At 35.3% G+C, this 21,368-nt stretch overlaps 1 protein-coding gene across 4 annotated transcripts in view; it reads left to right on the top strand.

Moving 5' to 3' along the window:
* Positions 1-21,368, top strand: part of PDE2A (phosphodiesterase 2A) — a 429,321-nt gene that overhangs the window by 322,753 nt on the left and 85,200 nt on the right. For all 4 annotated transcript variants that reach the window (XM_075266333.1, XM_075266335.1, XM_075266334.1 and 1 more), the window contains 3 exons: positions 13,270-13,329; positions 17,431-17,590; positions 18,690-18,742. In XM_075266333.1, coding sequence (XP_075122434.1) covers positions 13,270-13,329; positions 17,431-17,590; positions 18,690-18,742 — 273 coding nt within the window. The remainder of the gene's footprint in view (positions 1-13,269; positions 13,330-17,430; positions 17,591-18,689; positions 18,743-21,368) is intronic.

Raw genomic sequence — 21,368 nt, 5'->3', positions numbered from 1 at the left:
ACTTCCCCACCCAGGGTGGCCCCGCCCTGGGCTATCTCCAGACATCAGGAGCCTCAGGAGAGCTACAAAAACACGTCCTCACAGCTAGGAGGTAGTATTATAGTGGTTATATTCTTGTACATAGGAGCAGTATTATATTAGTTATATTCTTGTACATAGGAGCAGTATTATATTAGTTATATTCTTGTACATAGGAGCAGTGTTATATTAGTTATATTCTTGTACATAGGAGCAGCATTATAGTAGTTATATTCTTGTACATAGGAGTAGTATTATAGTAGTTATATTCTTGTACATAGGAGCAGTATTATAGTAGTTATATTCTTATACATAGGAGTAGTATTATAGTAGTTATATTCTTGTACATAGGAGCAGTATTATAGTAGTTATATTCTTATACATAGGAGTAGTATTATAGTAGTTATATTCTTGTACATAGGAGCAGTATTATAGTAGTTATATTCTTATACATAGGAGCAGCATTATAGTAGTTATATTCTTGTACATAGGAAGTAGTATTATAGTAGTTTTATTCTTGTACATAGGAGTAGTATTATAGTAGTTATATTCTTGTACATAGGAGCAGTATTATAGTAGTTATATTCTTGTACATAGGAGTAGTATTATAGTAGTTATATTCTTGTATATAGGAGTAGTATTATAGTAGTTATATTCTTGTACATAGGAGTAGTATTATAGTAGTTATATTCTTGTACATAGGAGCAGTATTATAGTAGTTATATTCTTATACATAGGAGTAGTATTATAGTAGTTATATTCTTATACATAGGAGCAGTATTATAGTAGTTATATTCTTGTACATAGGAGCAGTATTATAGTAGTTATATTCTTATACATAGGAGTAGTATTATAGTAGTTATATTCTTGTACATAGGAGCAGTATTATAGTAGTTATATTCTTATACATAGGAGCAGCATTATAGTAGTTATATTCTTGTACATAGGAAGTAGTATTATAGTAGTTTTATTCTTGTACATAGGAGTAGTATTATAGTAGTTATATTCTTGTACATAGGAGCAGTATTATAGTAGTTATATTCTTGTACATAGGAGTAGTATTATAGTAGTTATATTCTTGTATATAGGAGTAGTATTATAGTAGTTATATTCTTGTACATAGGAGCAGTATTATAGTAGTTATATTCTTGTACATAGGAGCAGTATTATAGTAGTTATATTCTTGTACATAGGAGTAGTATTATAGTAGTTATATTCTTGTACATAGGAGCAGTATTATAGTAGTTATATTCTTGTACATAGGAGTAGTATTATAGTAGTTATATTCTTGTACATAGGAGTAGTATTATAGTAGTTATATTCCTGTACATAGGAGTAGTATTATAGTAGATATATTCTTGTACATAGGAGTAGTATTATAGTAGTTATATTCCTGTACATAGGAGTAGTATTATAGTAGTTATATTCTTGTACATAGTTGCAGTATTATAGTAGTTATATTCTTGTACATAGGAGTAGTATTATAGTAGTTATATTCTTGTACATAGGAGTAGTATTATAGTAGTTATATTCTTGTACATAGGAGTAGTATTATAGTAGTTATATTCTTGTACATAGGAGCAGTATTATAGTAGTTATATTCTTGTACATAGGAGCAGTATTATAGTAGTTATATTCTTATACATAGGAGTAGTATTATAGTAGTTATATTCTTGTACATAGGAGCAGTATTATAGTAGTTATATTCTTATACATAGGAGCAGCATTATAGTAGTTATATTCTTGTACATAGGAGTAGTATTATAGTAGTTATATTCTTGTACATAGGAGTAGTATTATAGTAGTTATATTCTTGTACATAGGAAGTAGTATTATAGTAGTTTTATTCTTGTACATAGGAGTAGTATTATAGTAGTTATATTCTTGTACATAGGAGCAGTATTATAGTAGTTATATTCTTGTACATAGGAGTAGTATTATAGTAGTTATATTCTTGTATATAGGAGTAGTATTATAGTAGTTATATTCTTGTACATAGGAGCAGTATTATAGTAGTTATATTCTTGCACATAGGAGCAGTATTATAGTAGTTATATTCTTGTACATAGGAGTAGTATTATAGTAGTTATATTCTTGTACATAGGAGTAGTATTATAGTAGTTATATTCTTGTACATAGGAGTAGTATTATAGTAGTTATATTCCTGTACATAGGAGTAGTATTATAGTAGATATATTCTTGTACATAGGAGTAGTATTATAGTAGTTATATTCCTGTACATAGGAGTAGTATTATAGTAGTTATATTCTTGTACATAGTTGCAGTATTATAGTAGTTATATTCTTGTACATAGGAGTAGTATTATAGTAGTTATATTCTTGTACATAGGGAGTAGTATTACAGTAGTTATATTCTTGTACATAGGAGTAGTATTATAGTAGTTATATTCTTGTACATAGTCGTAGTATTATAGTAGTTATATTCTTGTACATAGGAGTAGTATTATAGTAGTTATATACTTGTACATAGGAGTAGTATTATAGTAGTTATATACTTGTACATAGGAGTAGTTTTATAGTAGTTATATACTTGTACATAGGAGTAGTATTATAGTAGTTATATTCTTGTACATAGGAGTAGTATTATAGTAGTTATATTCTTGTACATAGGAGTAGTATTATAGTAGTTATATTCTTGTACATAGGGAGTAGTATTACAGTAGTTATATTCTTGTACATAGGAGTAGTATTATAGTAGTTATATTCTTGTACATAGTCGTAGTATTATAGTAGTTATATTCTTGTACATAGGAGTAGTATTATAGTAGTTATATACTTGTACATAGGAGTAGTATTATAGTAGTTATATACTTGTACATAGGAGTAGTTTTATAGTAGTTATATACTTGTACATAGGAGTAGTATTATAGTAGTTATATTCTTGTACATAGGAGTAGTATTATAGTAGTTATATTCTTGTACATAGGAGCAGTATTATAGTAGTTATATTCCTGTACATAGGAGTAGTATTATAGTAGATATATTCTTGTACATAGGAGTAGTATTATAGTAGTTATATTCCTGTACATAGGAGTAGTATTATAGTAGTTATATTCTTGTACATAGTTGCAGTATTATAGTAGTTATATTCTTGTACATAGGAGTAGTATTATAGTAGTTATATTCTTGTACATAGGGAGTAGTATTATAGTAGTTATATTCTTGTACATAGGAGTAGTATTATAGTAGTTATATTCTTGTACATAGTCGTAGTATTATAGTAGTTATATTCTTGTACATAGGAGTAGTATTATAGTAGTTATATACTTGTACATAGGAGTAGTATTATAGTAGTTATATACTTGTACATAGGAGTAGTTTTATAGTAGTTATATACTTGTACATAGGAGTAGTATTATAGTAGTTATATTCTTGTACATAGGAGTAGTATTATAGTAGTTATATTCTTGTACATAGGAGCAGTATTATAGTAGTATATTCTTGTACATAGGAGTAGTATTATAGTAGTTATATTCTTGTACATAGGAGCAGTATAAAAGTAGTATATTCTTGTACATAGGGGCAGTATTATAGTAGTTATATTCTTGTACATAGGAGTAGTATTATAGTAGTTATATTCTTGTACATAGGAGTAGTATTATAGTAGTTATATTCTTGTACATAGGGACAGTATTATAGTAGTTATATTCTTGTAGATAGGAGTAGTATATAGTAGTTATATTCTTGTACATAGGAGTAGTATATAGTAGTTATATTCTTGTACATAGGAGTAGTATTATAGTAGTATATTCTTGAACATAGGAGTAGTATTATAGTAGTTATATTCTTGTACATAGGAGTAGTATTATAGTAGTTATATTCTTGTACATAGGAGTAGTATTATAGTAGTTATATTCTTGTACATAGGAGCAGTATTATAGTAGTATATTCTTGTACATAGGAGTAGTATTATAGTAGTTATATTCTTGTACATAGGAGCAGTATAATAGTAGTATATTCTTGTACATAGGGGCAGTATTATAGTAGTTATATTCTTGTACATAGGGGCAGTATTATAGTAGTTATATTCTTGTACATAGGAGTAGTATTATAGTAGTTATATTCTTGTAGATAGGAGCAGTATTATAGTATTTATATTCTTGTACATAGGAGTAGTATTATAGTAGGTATATTCTTGTACATAGGAGCAGTATTATAGTAATTATATTCTTGTACATAGGAGTAGTATTATAGTATTTATATTCTTGTACATAGGAGTAGTATTATAGTAGTTATATTCTTGTACATAGGAGTAGTATTATAGTAGTTATATTCTTGTACATAGGAGCAGTATTATAGTAGTTATATTCTTGTACATAGGAGTAGTATTATAGTTATATTCTTGTACATAGGAGCAGTATTATAGTAGTTATATTCTTGTACATAGGAGCAGTATTATAGTAGTTATATTCTTGTACATAGGAGTAGTATTATAGTAGGTATATTCTTGTACATAGTAGTATTATAGTAGTTATATTCTTGTACATAGGAGTAGTATTATAGTAGTTATATTCTTGTACATAGGAGTAGTATTATAGTAGGTATATTCTTGTACATAGTAGTATTATAGTAGTTATATTCTTGTACATAGGAGCAGTATTATAGTAGTTATATTCTTGTACATAGGAGCAGTATTATAGTATTTATATTCTTGTACATAGGAGTAGTATTATAGTAGTTATATTCTTGTACATAGGAGCAGTATTATAGTAGTTATATTCTTGTACATAGGAGTAGTATTATAGTAGTTATATTCTTGTACATAGGAGCAGTATTATAGTAGTTATATTCTTGTACATAGGAGTAGTATTATAGTAGTTATATTCTTGTACATAGGAGCAGTATTATAGTAGTTATATTCTTGTACATAGGAGCAGTATTATAGTAGTTATATTCTTGTACATAGGAGTAGTATTATAGTAGGTATATTCTTGTACATAGTAGTATTATAGTAGTTATATTCTTGTACATAGGAGTAGTATTATAGTAGTTATATTCTTGTACATAGGAGTAGTATTATAGTAGGTATATTCTTGTACATAGTAGTATTATAGTAGTTATATTCTTGTACATAGGAGCAGTATTATAGTGGTTATATTCTTGTACATAGGGGCAGTATTATAGTAGTTATATTCTTGTACATAGGAGTAGTATTATAGTAGTTATATTCTTGTACATAGGAGCAGTATTATAGTAGTATATTCTTGTACATAGGAGGTAGTATTATAGTAGTTATATTCTTGTAGATAGGAGTAGTATATAGTAGTTATATTCTTGTACATAGGAGGTAGTATTATAGTAGTTATATTCTTGTACATAGTAGTATTATAGTAGTATATTCTTGTACATAGGAGGTAGTATTACAGTAGTTATATTCTTGTACATAGGAGGTAGTATTATAGTAGTTATATTCTTGTACATAGGAGTAGTATTATAGTAGTTATATTCTTGTACATAGGTGTAGTATTATAGTAGTTATATTCTTGTACATAGGAGCAGTATTATTGTAGTATATTCTTGTACATAGGGGGTAGTATTATAGTAGTTATATTCTTGTACATAGGAGTAGTATTATAGTAGTTATATTCTTGTACATAGGAGTAGTATTATAGTAGTTATATTCTTGTACATAGGAGGTAGTATTATAGTAGTTATATTCTTGTACATAGGAGTAGTATTATAGTAGTTATATTCTTGTACATAGGTGTAGTATTATAGTAGTTATATTCTTGTACATAGGAGCAGTATTATTGTAGTATATTCTTGTACATAGGGGGTAGTATTATAGTAGTTATATTCTTGTACATAGGAGTAGTATTATAGTAGTTATATTCTTGTACATAGGAGCAGTATTATAGTAGTTATATTCTTGTACATAGGAGTAGTATTATAGTAGTTATATTCTTGTACATAGGAGCAGTATTATAGTAGTTATATTCTTGTACATAGGAGTAGTATATAGTAGTTATATTCTTGTACATAGGAGTAGTATTATAGTAGTATATTCTTGAACATAGGAGTAGTATTATAGTAGTTATATTCTTGTACATAGGAGTAGTATTATAGTAGTTATATTCTTGTACATAGGAGTATTATAGTAGTTATATTCTTGTACATAGGAGCAGTATTATAGTAGTATATTCTTGTACATAGGAGTAGTATTATAGTAGTTATATTCTTGTACATAGGAGCAGTATTATAGTAGTTATATTCTTGTACATAGGGGCAGTATTATAGTAGTTATATTCTTGTACATAGGAGCAGTATTATAGTAGTTATATTCTTGTACATAGGAGTAGTATTATAGTAGTTATATTCTTGTACATAGGAGCAGTATTATAGTAGTTATATTCTTGTACATAGGAGCAGTATTATAGTAGTTATATTCTTGTACATAGGAGGTAGTATTATAGTAGTTATATTCTTGTACATAGGAGTAGTATTATAGTAGTTATATTCTTGTACATAGGAGCAGTATTATAGTAGTTATATTCTTGTAGATAGGAGTAGTATTATAGTAGCTATATTCTTGTACATAGGAGCAGTATTATAGTAGTTATATTCTTATACATAGGAGTAGTATTATAGTAGTTATATTCTTGTACATAGGAGTAGTATTATAGTAGTTATATTCTTGTACATAGGAGGTAGTATTATAGTAGTTATATTCTTGTGCATAGGAGTAGTATTATAGTAGTTATATTCTTGTGCATAGGAGTAGTATTATAGTAGTTATATTCTTGTACATTGGAGTAGTATTATATAGTCATTGTTTCTGGCGGTATATAAGCGCACTCGGTGAGTCTTCTGTGACTCTTTCTTGCCTCCTCCCCCCCTGCGGTCTCAGTATAAATCTTCAGTATAATAATGATATATTCTGTCCATCATGTCTGCTTCCGGGAGTATGTGCGGTATATTCGAGGAGCTGTACATGTACTGGAGATAAGGGAATGTTCGGTTCTCTTTACTTAATGGACTCTGTTTATCCACCTATTACAGTTTCCGCTCGCAGTCACCATATAGGTTATTTATTTATAGGATTTTCTCGTCCTGCCATTTATAATATTTCCTGTTGAATTAAGACTTTCTGCGCTGTAATGATGTTGCAATGGCTTTGTGGCCCTCCTGGGATGACTGACAGAGCTGTCGTGGCCATTACTATTATTTGGCTTCCAGTTCATGAGGTTTATAGAAGGAGTCGGGGTGAGAGCATTAACCCTTTATTCTACCATGGTAGTAGCCAACTATAAAACCTCTAAAGCCCCTCGAAACATCACATAACTGAATTCTATTTGGAAAGGGAGACCTCTATCATTGCACCTTTGCAAGAGGACCCCAGACAGCTCTGGATGTGTCTGGAGTAGAAGTGATCTAACCTTCTACCTCGATATTAGAGAAATCATTTCTTCAGGACTCGCTGATATACAGATGTTTCTAGTGATTGCCCGGACGTGTCCCCCATCTTGTCTTCCTCTATGAATCCTTCTCCGTAGAACATTCCTAGAATATTTCTACATTTCAGCCACCGTCTGGAGCTCAGATACAGTGTGAATTAATCACATCACATAACAACCCAGAGGAAGCCGCGGCTGAGATTTCCTAATGAGCAATTTGTTGAAAAGAAAACAAATCTCCCATCATCTCCGGGCGACGCCTGATGTATTACGTTTTATGATCGCCGGGTAATAATACAGACGTCTCTGGCGCAGCGCCATTCACAGTCTATCTAATTCATCTGCTTTATTAACAGCAAATGTGACTCAACTACAGCGCGAACCATCCAACGGCTGCTCAGGACCCTGAGAATAATCATATTCACTGCGAGAAACGTCTCCCAAAGTATAATTAATCTATGTAATGAATTTACACAATGAAACTTTTATATACACAGAACGTTACTGAGATTACCTGCAGAATAGCGAGTGTCTGAAAAACATTCATTGTATTCATTCCTCAACTCTGCTACATATAAAGGGCCACTCCATTAATACTGACAATACTCATGTATAATACTGCCCCCTATGTACAAGAATATAACTACTATAATACTACTGCTATGTACAAGACTATAACTACTATAATACTGCTCCTATGTACAAGAATATAACTACTATAATACTACCTCCTATGTACAAGAATATAACTACTATAATACTACTCCTATGTACAAGAGTATAACTACTATAATACTACCTCCTATGTACAAGAATATAACTACTATAATACTATCTCCTATGTACAAGAATATAACTACTATAATACTACTCCTATGTACAAGACTATAACTACTATAATACTATCTCCTATGTACAAGAATATAACTACTATAATACTACTCCTATGTACAAGAATCTAACTACTATAATACTGCTCCTATGTACAAGAATATAACTACTATAATACTACTCCTATGTACAAGAATATAACTACTATAATACTACTCCTATGTACAAGAATATAACTACTATAATACTACTCCTATGTACAAGAATATAACTACTATAATACTACCTCCTATGTACAAGAATATAACTACTATAATACTGCTCCTATCTACAAGAATATAACTACTATAATACTACTCCTATGTACAAGAATATAACTACTATAATACTGCTCCTATGTACAAGACTATAACTACTATAATACTACTCCTATGTACAAGAATATAACTACTATAATACTACTCCTATGTACAAGAATATAACTACTATAATACTACCTCCTATGTACAAGAATATAACTACTATAATACTACTCCTATGTACAAGAATATAACTACTATAATACTACTCATATGTACAAGAATATAACTACTATAATACTACTCCTATGTACAAGAATATAACTACTATAATACTACTCCTATGTACAAGAATATAAAGACTATAATACTACTCCTATGTACAAGAATATAACTACTATAATACTACCTCCTATGTACAAGAATATAACTACTATAATACTGCTCCTATGTACAAGAATATAACTACTATACTACTACCTCCTATGTACAAGAATATAACTACTATAATACTACTCCTATGTACAAGAATATAACTACTATACTACTACCTCCTATGTACAAGAATATAACTACTATAATACTACTCCTATGTACAAGAATATAACTACTATACTACTACCTCCTATGTACAAGAATATAACTACTATAATACTACTCCTATGTACAAGAATATAACTACTATACTACTACCTCCTATGTACAAGAATATAACTACTATAATACTACTCCTATGTACAAGAATATAACTACTATACTACTACCTCCTATGTACAAGAATATAACTACTATAATACTACTCCTATGTACAAGAATATAACTACTATACTACTACCTCCTATGTACAAGAATATAACTACTATAATACTACTCCTATGTACAAGAATATAACTACTATACTACTACCTCCTATGTACAAGAATATAACTACTATAATACTACTCCTATGTACAAGAATATAACTACTATACTACTACCTCCTATGTACAAGAATATAACTACTATAATACTACTCCTATGTACAAGAATATAACTACTATAATACTACATCCTATGTACAAGAATATAACTACTATAATACTGCTCCTATGTACAAGAATATAACTACTATACTACTACCTCCTATGTACAAGAATATAACTACTATAATACTACTCCTATGTACAAGAATATAACTACTATACTACTACCTCCTATGTACAAGAATATAACTACTATAATACTACTCCTATGTACAAGAATATAACTACTATACTACTACCTCCTATGTACAAGAATATAACTACTATAATACTACTCCTATGTACAAGAATATAACTACTATAATACTGCTCCTATGTACAAGAATATAACTACTATAATACTGCTCCTATGTACAAGAATATAACTACTATAATACTACCTCCTATGTACAAGAATATAACTACTATAATACTGCTCCTATGTACAAGAATATAACTACTATACTACTACCTCCTATGTACAAGAATATAACTACTATAATACTACTCCTATGTACAAGAATATAACTACTATACTACTACCTCCTATGTACAAGAATATAACTACTATAATACTACTCCTATGTACAAGAATATAACTACTATACTACTACCTCCTATGTACAAGAATATAACTACTATAATACTACTCCTATGTACAAGAATATAACTACTATAATACTACCTCCTATGTACAAGAATATAACTACTATAATACTACTCCTATGTACAAGAATATAACTACTATAATACTACTCCTATGTACAAGAATATAACTACTATAATACTACCTCCTATGTACAAGAATATAACTACTATAATACTGCTCCTATGTACAAGACTATAACTACTATAATACTACTCCTATGTACAAGAATATAACTACTATAATACTGCTCCTATATACAAGAATATAACTACTATAATACTACTCCTATGTACAAGAATATAACTACTATAATACTACCTCCTATGTACAAGAATATAACTACTATAATACTGCTCCTATGTACAAGAATATAACTACTATACTACTACCTCCTATGTACAAGAATATAACTACTATAATACTACCTCCTATGTACAAGAATATAACTACTATAATACTGCTCCTATGTACAAGAATATAACTACTATAATACTACTCCTATGTACAAGAATATAACTACTATAATACTACCTCCTATGTACAAGAATATAACTACTATAATACTGCTCCTATGTACAAGACTATAACTACTATAATACTACTCCTATGTACAAGAATATAACTACTATAATACTACCTCCTATGTACAAGAATATAACTACTATAATACTACCTCCTATGTACAAGAATATAACTACTATAATACTGCTCCTATATACAAGAATATAACTACTATAATACTACTCCTATGTACAAGAATATAACTACTATAATACTACCTCCTATGTACAAGAATATAACTACTATAATACTGCTCCTATATACAAGAATATAACTACTATAATACTACTCCTATGTACAAGAATATAACTACTATAATACTACCTCCTATGTACAAGAATATAACTACTATAATACTGCTCCTATGTACAAGAATATAACTACTATACTACTACCTCCTATGTACAAGAATATAACTACTATAATACTACTCCTATGTACAAGAATATAACTACTATACTACTACCTCCTATGTACAAGAATATAACTACTATAATACTACTCCTATGTACAAGAATATAACTACTATACTACTACCTCCTATGTACAAGAATATAACTACTATAATACTACTCCTATGTACAAGAATATAACTACTATAATACTACCTCCTATGTACAAGAATATAACTACTATAATACTACTCCTATGTACAAGAATATAACTACTATAATACTACTCCTATGTACAAGAATATAACTACTATAATACTACCTCCTATGTACAAGAATATAACTACTATAATACTGCTCCTATGTACAAGACTATAACTACTATAATACTACTCCTATGTACAAGAATATAACTACTATAATACTACCTCCTATGTACAAGAATATAACTACTATAATACTGCTCCTATGTACAAGAGTATAACTACTATAGTACTGCTCCTATGTACAAGAATATAACTACTATAATACTACCTCCTATGTACAAGAATATAACTACTATAATACTGCTCCTATGTACAAGACTATAACTACTATAATACTACTCCTATGTACAAGAATATAACTGCTATAATACTACCTTCTATGTACAAGAATATAACTACTATAATACTACCTCCTATGTACAAGAATATAACTACTATAATACTACCTTCTATGTACAAGAATATAACTACTATAATACTACCTTCTATGTACAAGAATATAACTACTATAATACTACTCCTATGTACAAGAATATAACTACTATAATACTACTCCTATGTACAAGAATATAACTACTATAATACTGCTCCTATGTACAAGAATATAACTACTATAATACTACCTCCTATGTACAAGAATATAACTACTATAATACTGCTCCTATGTACAAGACTATAACTACTATAATACTACTCCTATGTACAAGAATATAACTACTATAATACTACCTCCTATGTACACGAATATAACTACTATAATACTACTCCTATGTACAAGAATATAGCTACTATAATACTACTCCTATGTACAAGAATATAACTACTATAATACTACCTCCTATGTACAAGAATATAACTACTATAATACTACTCCTATGTACAAGAATATAACTACTATAATACTACTCCTATCTACAAGAATATAACTACTATAATACTACTCCTATCTACAAGAATATAACTACTATAATACTACTCCTATGTACAAGAATATAACTACTATAATACTGCTCCTATGTACAAGAATATAACTACTATAATACTACTCCTATGTACAATGATATAACTACTATAATACTACCCCTATGTACAATTATATAACTACTATAATACTACCCCTATGTACAAGAATATAACTACTATAATACTACTCCTATGTACAAGAATATAACTACTATAATACTACTCCTATGTACAGGAATATAACTACTATAATACTACTCCTATGTACAAGAATGTAACTACTATAATACTACTCCTATGTACAAGAATATAACTACTATAATACTGCTCCTATGTACAAGAATATAACTACTATAATACTGCTCCTATGTACAAGAATATAACTACTATAATACTACTCCTATGTACAGGAATATAACTACTATAATACTACTCCTATGTACAAGAATGTAACTACTATAATACTACTCCTATGTACAAGAATATAACTACTATAATACTACCTCCTATGTACAAGAATATAACTACTATAATACTACTGCTATGTACAAGAATATAACTACTATAATACTACCTCCTATGTACAAGAATATAACTACTATAATACTACCTCCTATGTACAAGAATATAACTACTATAATACTACCTCCTATGTACAAGAATATAACTACTATAATACTACCTCCTATGTACAAGAATATAACTACTATAATACTGCTCCTATGTACAAGAATATAACTACTATAATACTGCTCCTATGTACAAGAATATAACTACTATAATACTACCTCCTACTATTTCTTTGTCTGCCCCTCTTGTACTATATACTGGTGTGTGTATATACATATTCTATGTCCTCTCTCTTTGTATTTTAGATGCACTGCAGTCAGCTGAGTGATTATGATGAACAGAACCTGCGGACACTGGAGAGACATGTAAGTCTTAGCTGCATGGTATGGCGCTATTATTCATGCACGTATTGGGATCTTGCACTATAATCTTTCTTCCTTTGTTACACATCAGGGGATTTTTCTTCTTCGTCTTCCTGAATCTTCCTTATATCTTTGTCTCAGTATTTGCTATTTCTTCCTGACTCCTTTTTCTTTGATTCATTGATCCCATCTGGTTCTGTTTCCCTAAGCCTTAGTGGTCTCATATCTAGGGCGGCCCTCTAGTGGGAGGGGGCTGCATGACTGCTTGGGTCAGATGATTGAGGGGCACTTATCACGCCCCCCCCCCCCCCCCCCCCCCAATGTGCTGCAGGTACTATCACCCACAGTGTATTCTGATTCCATCCGCCATTGGGCATTGTTTCCTTAGCCGCAAATAAATGAGACCCCAGACCCGGCTTCTATAGAAATGCAGGTTATTCATTGAGTTAAATGAGTGGGTGGAGCTGTGACAACCTCCGTCTTATGAGAAGCAGAGCCGTTGTCACAATAAATGCAGGTAGCTTGTTGCATATTAGATCAGATTGATGTGGTTAAACAAGGATCAATCGGTTCTCAGAGATGCATATTATATGTTACATTGTATCCTGTCTTAAAGGGGAAGTGCTCCTTTATTAAAAGTTCTATTCTGTTCATTAATGTGAATTCTGTTACTTCTTACCTGCCAGCAATGATTTGTATTGTGCTGGGCATTCGGTCTGTCTATAGAATCCAGTGCAACAGCGCCCCCTAGCTGAGACAGACAAAACACTGATCTTTGAGTGTGAATAACTTTGGAAGTGAATATCCCCTCGAAATATCTGATACAGTTTTATACACAGCGCTCTTAGCATTACAATATCCACCTGGTTTGGAATGGATTAGCACCGTCCCTTTAAGGTTGGTCATAGTGATACAATAGTCTTGAACTGATATTCTGATCCATCTTTTCTGTACAATAGTTCACTCGTCACTTGCCCATCCTCCGCCAGCTCCTGAGAATCTCCCCAAATCTTTGCCATGAGCAGCATTGAAGGAAGGGAAAGGGAAGTCTCCGGAGCCAAAGGAGAAATTAAAATTTCATAAGATTAAATTTAATCATTTCCAGCGCAACAAAGCAGATTGACAGGTTAATCAAATGAGGGAAGGAGCGGGGGATGGGGGGACTCGTCTATAGTCTGCTCCAATCTGATACGGACAGCCCATCCCCCACAGGTGCTTGCGCCGTATTCAGAGTGAGATGGGTCTATTCATAATAAGGGATTGAGCGGTTTCTTCTCTTATCTGCCGCCTCTCTGATAGGAAACTCGGGGAAGAATCTCCTTTGGTAATTCCAGGCACCGTCTCTGCCGGACCGAGATTCCGGCTCTGTTTCTGCGCTGATTAGAATTGACTTTTTATTCGGCTCGGTTGTATCTGCGGAAACTCTACGGGTTGTCTCTGTGTAACTGAAATTGGTTACAAGAAAATGTATTTATATTATATCGGGGGCCCATATAAAGTATTCACACCCCGTTATTAATGTTATATCTGGAGCCCGTATAAAGTTTTCACACCCCGTTATTAATGTTATGTCTGGTGCCCGTATAAAGTATTCACACCCCGTTATTAATGTTATGTCTGGGGCCTGTATAAAGTATTCACACCCCGTTATTAATGTTATGTCTGGGGCCCGTATAAAGTATTCACACCCCGTTATTCATATTTTATTCTTTAACTGTGGATTTTTTTTTTTGTCTTTTAACTGTAATATCCATATAAGTCTGTGATAGGCTGTAATATCACCGGTGGTCTAAGATAAGATAACTTTAACATTCCTGGTGGTCTAGGATAAGATAACTCATATTCCTGGTGGTCTAGGGTAAGATAACTGTAATATCCCTGGTGGTCTAGGATAAAGATAATTGTAATATTCCTAGTGGTCTTGGGTAAGATAACTATAATATCCCTGGTGGTCTTGGGTAAGATAACTATAATATCCCTGGTGGTCTTGGGTAAGATAACTATAATATCCTTGGTGGTCTTGGGTAAGATAACTGTAATATCCCTGGTGGTCTAGGGTGAGATAACTGTAATATCCCAGGTGGTCTTGGGTAAGATAACTATAATATCCCTGGTGATCTTGGGTAAGATAACTGTAATATCCCTGGTGGCCTAGGATAAGATAACTGTAATATCCCTGGTGTTCTTGAGTAAGATAACTGTAATATTCCTGGTGGTCTTGGGTAAGTTAATTGTAATATCCCTAGTGGTCTGGGGTAAGATAACTGTAATATCCCTGGTGGTCTTGGGTAAAATAAATGTAATATCCCTGGCAGTCTGGGGTAAGATAACTGTAATATTCCTGGTGGTCTTGGGTAAGATAACTGTAATATCCTAGGTGGTCTGGGATAAGGATATTTTTAATATCCCTGGTGGTCTAGAATAAGATAACTGTAATATCCCTGGTGGACTAGGGTGAGATAACTGTAATATTCCTGGTGGTTTTGGGTAAGCTAACTGTAATATCACTGGTGGTCTTGGGTAAGATAATTTGGTACTATTCCGTTATCGGGCCAGCAGCAGCGCATTTCAGCACCAGCTTTCGGGACAGCAGTTCAGTTCAGCAGCGGGAATTACAATGACATCCGAGGACTGCTGGCCCGATGCTTGTGCCCAGTAGCCAGTACATCAATGACCCCCCCTCCATCTCCTCCTCCTTCCAGTGCTGCCCCCCAGCTCTCCTTACATCTACCCCGTACCCTCTCCCCGCCACATGACTAAGCCGATGCTGGCCCGATGATAGAGGCCGTGCTTGTGTGTAGTAGGCAGTACATCGATCGATGCCCTCATCCTCCTCTTCCTTCCAGTGCTGCCCCCCAGCTCTTCTTACATCTGCCCCGTACCCTCTCCCTGTAATAGGCCTCACCGTAAATCTTGAGCAATGAATGCTACTAGATAGCCGCCGGACGCTGCAGAAAGTTTGTCCCTCCGGCTCGCTGTAGCTCACCGTTCCTATAGTCGGCGTGTTTCTTGTCAGGGCCTGGATTGAGCCCCGGTGTCTTTCCTTTCGGTCTCGGTACTAGCGCTGAGGTGAGGCCTAGTCGTGTGGCGGGGAGAGGGTACGGGGAAGATGTAAGGAGAGCTGGGGGGCAGCACTGGCAGGAGGAGAAGGATGGGGGAGGGGGGTCATCGATGTACTGGTTACTGGGCACAAGCATCGGGCCAGCAGTCCTCGGATGTCATTGTAATTCCCGCTGCTGAACTGCTGTCCCGAAAGCTGCTGCTGAACTGCGCTGCTGCTGGCCCGATAACGGAATAGTACCGATAATTTTAATATCCCTGGTGGTCTAGGGTGAGATAACTGTAATATCCCTGGTGGTCTTGGGTAAGATAACTATAATATCCCTGGTGGTCTTGGGTAAGATAACTGTAATATCTCAGGTGGTCTTGGGTAAGATAACTATAATATCCCTGGTAGTCTTGGGTAAGATAACTGTAATACTCCTGGTGGTCTTGGGTAAGATAACTGTAATATTCCTGGTGGTCTTGGGTAAGATAACTGTAATATTCCTGGTGGTCTTGGGTAAGATAACTGTAATACTCCTGGTGGTCTTGGGTAAGATAACTGTAATATTCCTGGTGGTCTAGGATAAGATAACTGTAATATCCCTGGTGGTCTTGGGTAAGATAACTGTAATATTCCTGGTGGTCTAGGATAAGATAACTGTAATATCCCTGGCGGTCTTGGATAAGATAACTGTAATATCCCTGGCGGTCTAGGATAAGATAACTGTAATATCCCTGGTGGTCTAGGATAAGATAACTGTAATATCCCTGGTGGTCTTGGGTAAGATAACTGTAATATCCCTGGCGGTCTAGGATAAGATAACTGTAATATCCCTGACGGTCTAGGATAAGATACCTGTAATATCCCTGGCGGTCTAGGATGAGATAACTGTAATATCCCAGGTGGTCTAGGGTGAGATAACTGTAATATCCCAGGTGGTCTAGGATAAGATAACTGTAATATCCCAGGGGGTCTAGGGTGAGATAACTGTTATATTCCTGGAAGGCTTGTCTCTCTGACTTCTGGTTGATCACAGCTCATATGATTGTGTTTCACAGATGGTGGTGGCGTGTAAACGGGTGCTGGCGGTGCAGAAGTTACAGCCGTGGCCCCAAGTCAGTCTGTCAGCGGGTTCTTCAGAGAAGTCATTGGTCAAACCAGAACCTGTGCAGAAAGAAAGTTATGATGAACTGGACCAGAAGATCCTGCAGTTATGTGGTAAGGGACGTTCCCTAAACTTCTGTCCATTCTGAGTGTCCTGGGTCATGTATAGAACATTGTATCTGCTAGGAAGACTCACAGCTTTGTAGTCAGGACAGTAATGGGGAACATTATAGATTTACAGGCCACATAATACTGCCATATAGAACCCTCATAATATTGCCAAATAGAGTCCACATAATACTGCCTTGGGGCCACACGGTGGCTCAGTGGTTAGCACTGCAGCCTTGCAGTGCTGGAGTCCTTGGTTCAAATCCCACCAAGGGCAAAAAACCATCTGCAAGGAGTTTGTATGTTCTCCCCGTGTTTGCGTGGATTTCCATCCCATACTCCAAAGACATACTGATAGGGAAAAATGCACATTGTGAACCCTACGTGGGCTCACAATCTACATTTAAAAAAAAAAAAAAAAAAAAAAAATACTGCCTTATGGAACCCATATAATACTGCCATATAGAAAACACATAATGCTACCATATAGATCCCACATAATACTGCCATATAGAACCCCTATAATACTGCCATATAGAACCCCTATAATACTGCCATATAGATCCCACATAATACTGCCATATAGAAAACACATAATGCTACCATATAGATCCCACATAATACTGCCATATAGATCCCACATAATACTGCCATATAGAAGCCACATAATATTGCCAAATAGAGTCCACGTAATACTGCCGTATGGAGCCCAAATAATACTGCCATATAGAACCCACAAAATACTGCCTTATAGAGTCCACTTAATACTGCCATATAGAACCCACGTAATCCTGCCATATAGAACCCAAATAATATTGCCTTACAGAGTCCACATAATACTGCCATATAGAACCCACATAATACTGCAATAAAGAGTCTACATAATACTGCCCACATACTACTAACATATAGAGCCTGTGGTTATGACACACAGGTCAGGTCGGTCTACTCTTAGTTCAAGGAGTGACCATGAACACAATAGATTTTCATTTCGGTGCCCCTAGGGGGCGGGTCTCTTTGGTGAGAAGGGCTCCTATTGGCTGGGGCTGATAGTCTGTGTTTCATGTGAATTCTGCCCTTCCACTTACCTGTGTCTTGTCCTCAGGTGAACTCTACGACCTGGATGCGGCCTCCCTCCAGATTAAAGTCATACATTATGTGAGTATATCATCGTCCTCCTCCGCTGGCGGTATATAGGTGACTGCTATAAAGGAGAGGCCCCGGTTCTCGGCACTGTCACATCCTCATGATCATCGTCCATGATTTCTGAGACTTGTCTCTACCCTGGAGTTTACTGACAGCCCAGCCGCCCCTTGTACCCGTCCCTGCGCCCGTCCTTTATACGGTGACATGATCCCTGCCAGCCGTGCTGCCCCCGAGCTGTTAATGACTGTAAGACATAAATTAGCAGCGGCACAATCCCGGCTATGTCACTGCTCAGATGTCCAATTTCACCGCTGGTCACCGCTCACGGGGACAAACATGTCACACGGCGACCCCTGAAGCCGCGCGCAAAAGTCTTAATTGTAAAGAGTCAATTACTGGAGATGAAGCGTAATAACATAGAATTCTCTCATCAAGTCAGTCAGTAACCTGCGTGTGCACAGGAGAGGCAGGAGGTGGCGGTGCTGGGGCAGAGACTATGATACGTGAGACGCTGCCCCCGGAGGTGGGAAGGAACCATTACACCATGAGGGAAGGGGGGGGGGGTACGCACTATAAAACTGTCCATTGACCTCTCACCATTGTCCAGACCTCTGCTTGCTGTCAGTGATGGGTTGACATGCTCCTGCTCTCACAGCTTACACTTTGTTACAATGTATCAGGCCAACACTGTGATCTACATAATCCTCAGTAACAGGAACTTGGGGGAAGGTGGCATCCCTGGACCAATCATAAAGTAGCGGGAAGGCGTCAAGGGACAATATTATAATTATAGACCCAAACACCACAAATACAATCCATTAACCCCCTGGATGCCAGTGATGTTATATACACTCACTGGCCACTTTATTAGGTACACCATGCTAGTAACGGGTTGGACCCCCTTTTGCCTTCAGAACTGCCTCAATTCTTCGTGGCATAGATACAACAAGGTGCTGGAAGCATTCCTCAGAGATTTTGGTCCATATTGACATGATGGCATCACACAGTTGCAGTCGCAGATTTGTCGGCTGCACATCCATGATGCGAATCTCCCGTTCCACCACATCCCAAAGATGCTCCTCTATTGGATTGAGATCTGGTGACTGTGGAGGCCATTGGAGTACAGTGAACTCATTGTCATGTTCAAGAAACCAGTCTGAGATGATTCCAGCTTTATGACATGGCATTGCATTATCCTGCTGAAAGTAGCCATCAGATGTTGGGTACATTGTGGTCATAAAGGGATGGACATGGTCAGCAACAATACTCAGGTAGGCTTTGGCGTTGCAACGATGCTCAATTGGTACCAAGGGGCCCAAAGAGTGCCAAGAAAATATTCCCCACACCATGACACCACCACCACCAGCCTGAACCGTTACCGATACAAGGCAGGATGGATCCATGCTTTCATGTTGTTGACGCCAAATTCTGACCCTACCATCCGAATGTCGCAGCAGAAATCGAGACTCATCAGACCAGGCAACGTTTTTCCAATCTTCAATTGTCCAATTTCGATGAGCTTGTGCAAATTGTAGCCTCAGTTTCCTGTTCTTAGCTGAAAGGAGTGGCACCCGGTGTGGTCTTCTGCTGCTGTAGCCCATCTGTAGCCTCAAAGTTGGACGTACTGTGCGGCGTTCAGAGATGCTCTTCTGGCTACCTTGGTTGTAACGGGTGGCTATTTGAGTCACTGTTGCCTTTCTATCAGCTCGAACCAGTCTGGCCATTCTCCTCTGACCTCTGGCATCAACAACGCATTTCCGCCCACAGAACTGCCGCTCACTGGATGTTTTTTCTTTTTCGGACCATTCTCTGTAAACCCTAGAGATGGTTGTGCGTGAAAATCCCAGTAGATCAGCAGTTTCTGAAATACTCAGACCAGCCCTTCTGGCACCAACAACCATGTCACGTTCAAAGGCACTCAAATCACCTTTCTTCCCCCCATACTGATGCTCGGTTTGAACTGCAGGAGATTGTCTTACCATGTCTACATGCCTAAATGCACTGAGTTGCCGCCATGTGATTGGCTGATTAGAAATTAAGTGTTAACGAGCAGTTGGACAGGTGTACCTAATAAAGTGGCCGGTGAGTGTATAAGCAGTAGGACTATACTGGGCGTGATATCTAGAGAGTCAGATACAGTGTGGGAGGTGGGATTGTACTGAGCACTAGACACCAGGATGGTTAATATTAGTCTGCCCAGCAGAAGCCATCCCCCGAACATCAGAAAAGATAGCTATTATAGTGTGAACTATCACTAATACTAGACATTAACTCCCGAGATACCAGGGATATTATCATGTATATCCAGTAGGGCTATAGCGGACGTAATACTCAGGTAGTGTCTAGATGGCAGAGGAGGGATCGTACTAAACACCGGACACCAGGGATATTATCATTCTGAGCTATTACTGACCTAGACCAAGGGTATTTGTTATATACTGAACCACTAGATCAGTGGCGTAACTAGGAATGGCGGGGCCCCATGGTGAACTTTTGACATGGCCCCCCCACCGACGCCAAAGACCTCGACCAACTGATGCCAACCCCCCCCCCCCCGCACATTTCTGCACACACTATAATGCCCCACAGATGCCCCTGCACACAGTATTATGTCCGATAGTGGCCCCTGCACACAGTA

The sequence above is a fragment of the Leptodactylus fuscus genome, chromosome 2, assembly GCF_031893055.1.
Source record: "Leptodactylus fuscus isolate aLepFus1 chromosome 2, aLepFus1.hap2, whole genome shotgun sequence".
Classification (NCBI taxonomy): domain Eukaryota; kingdom Metazoa; phylum Chordata; class Amphibia; order Anura; family Leptodactylidae; genus Leptodactylus; species Leptodactylus fuscus.
This window is presented reverse-complemented; position numbering and strand designations above follow the sequence as displayed.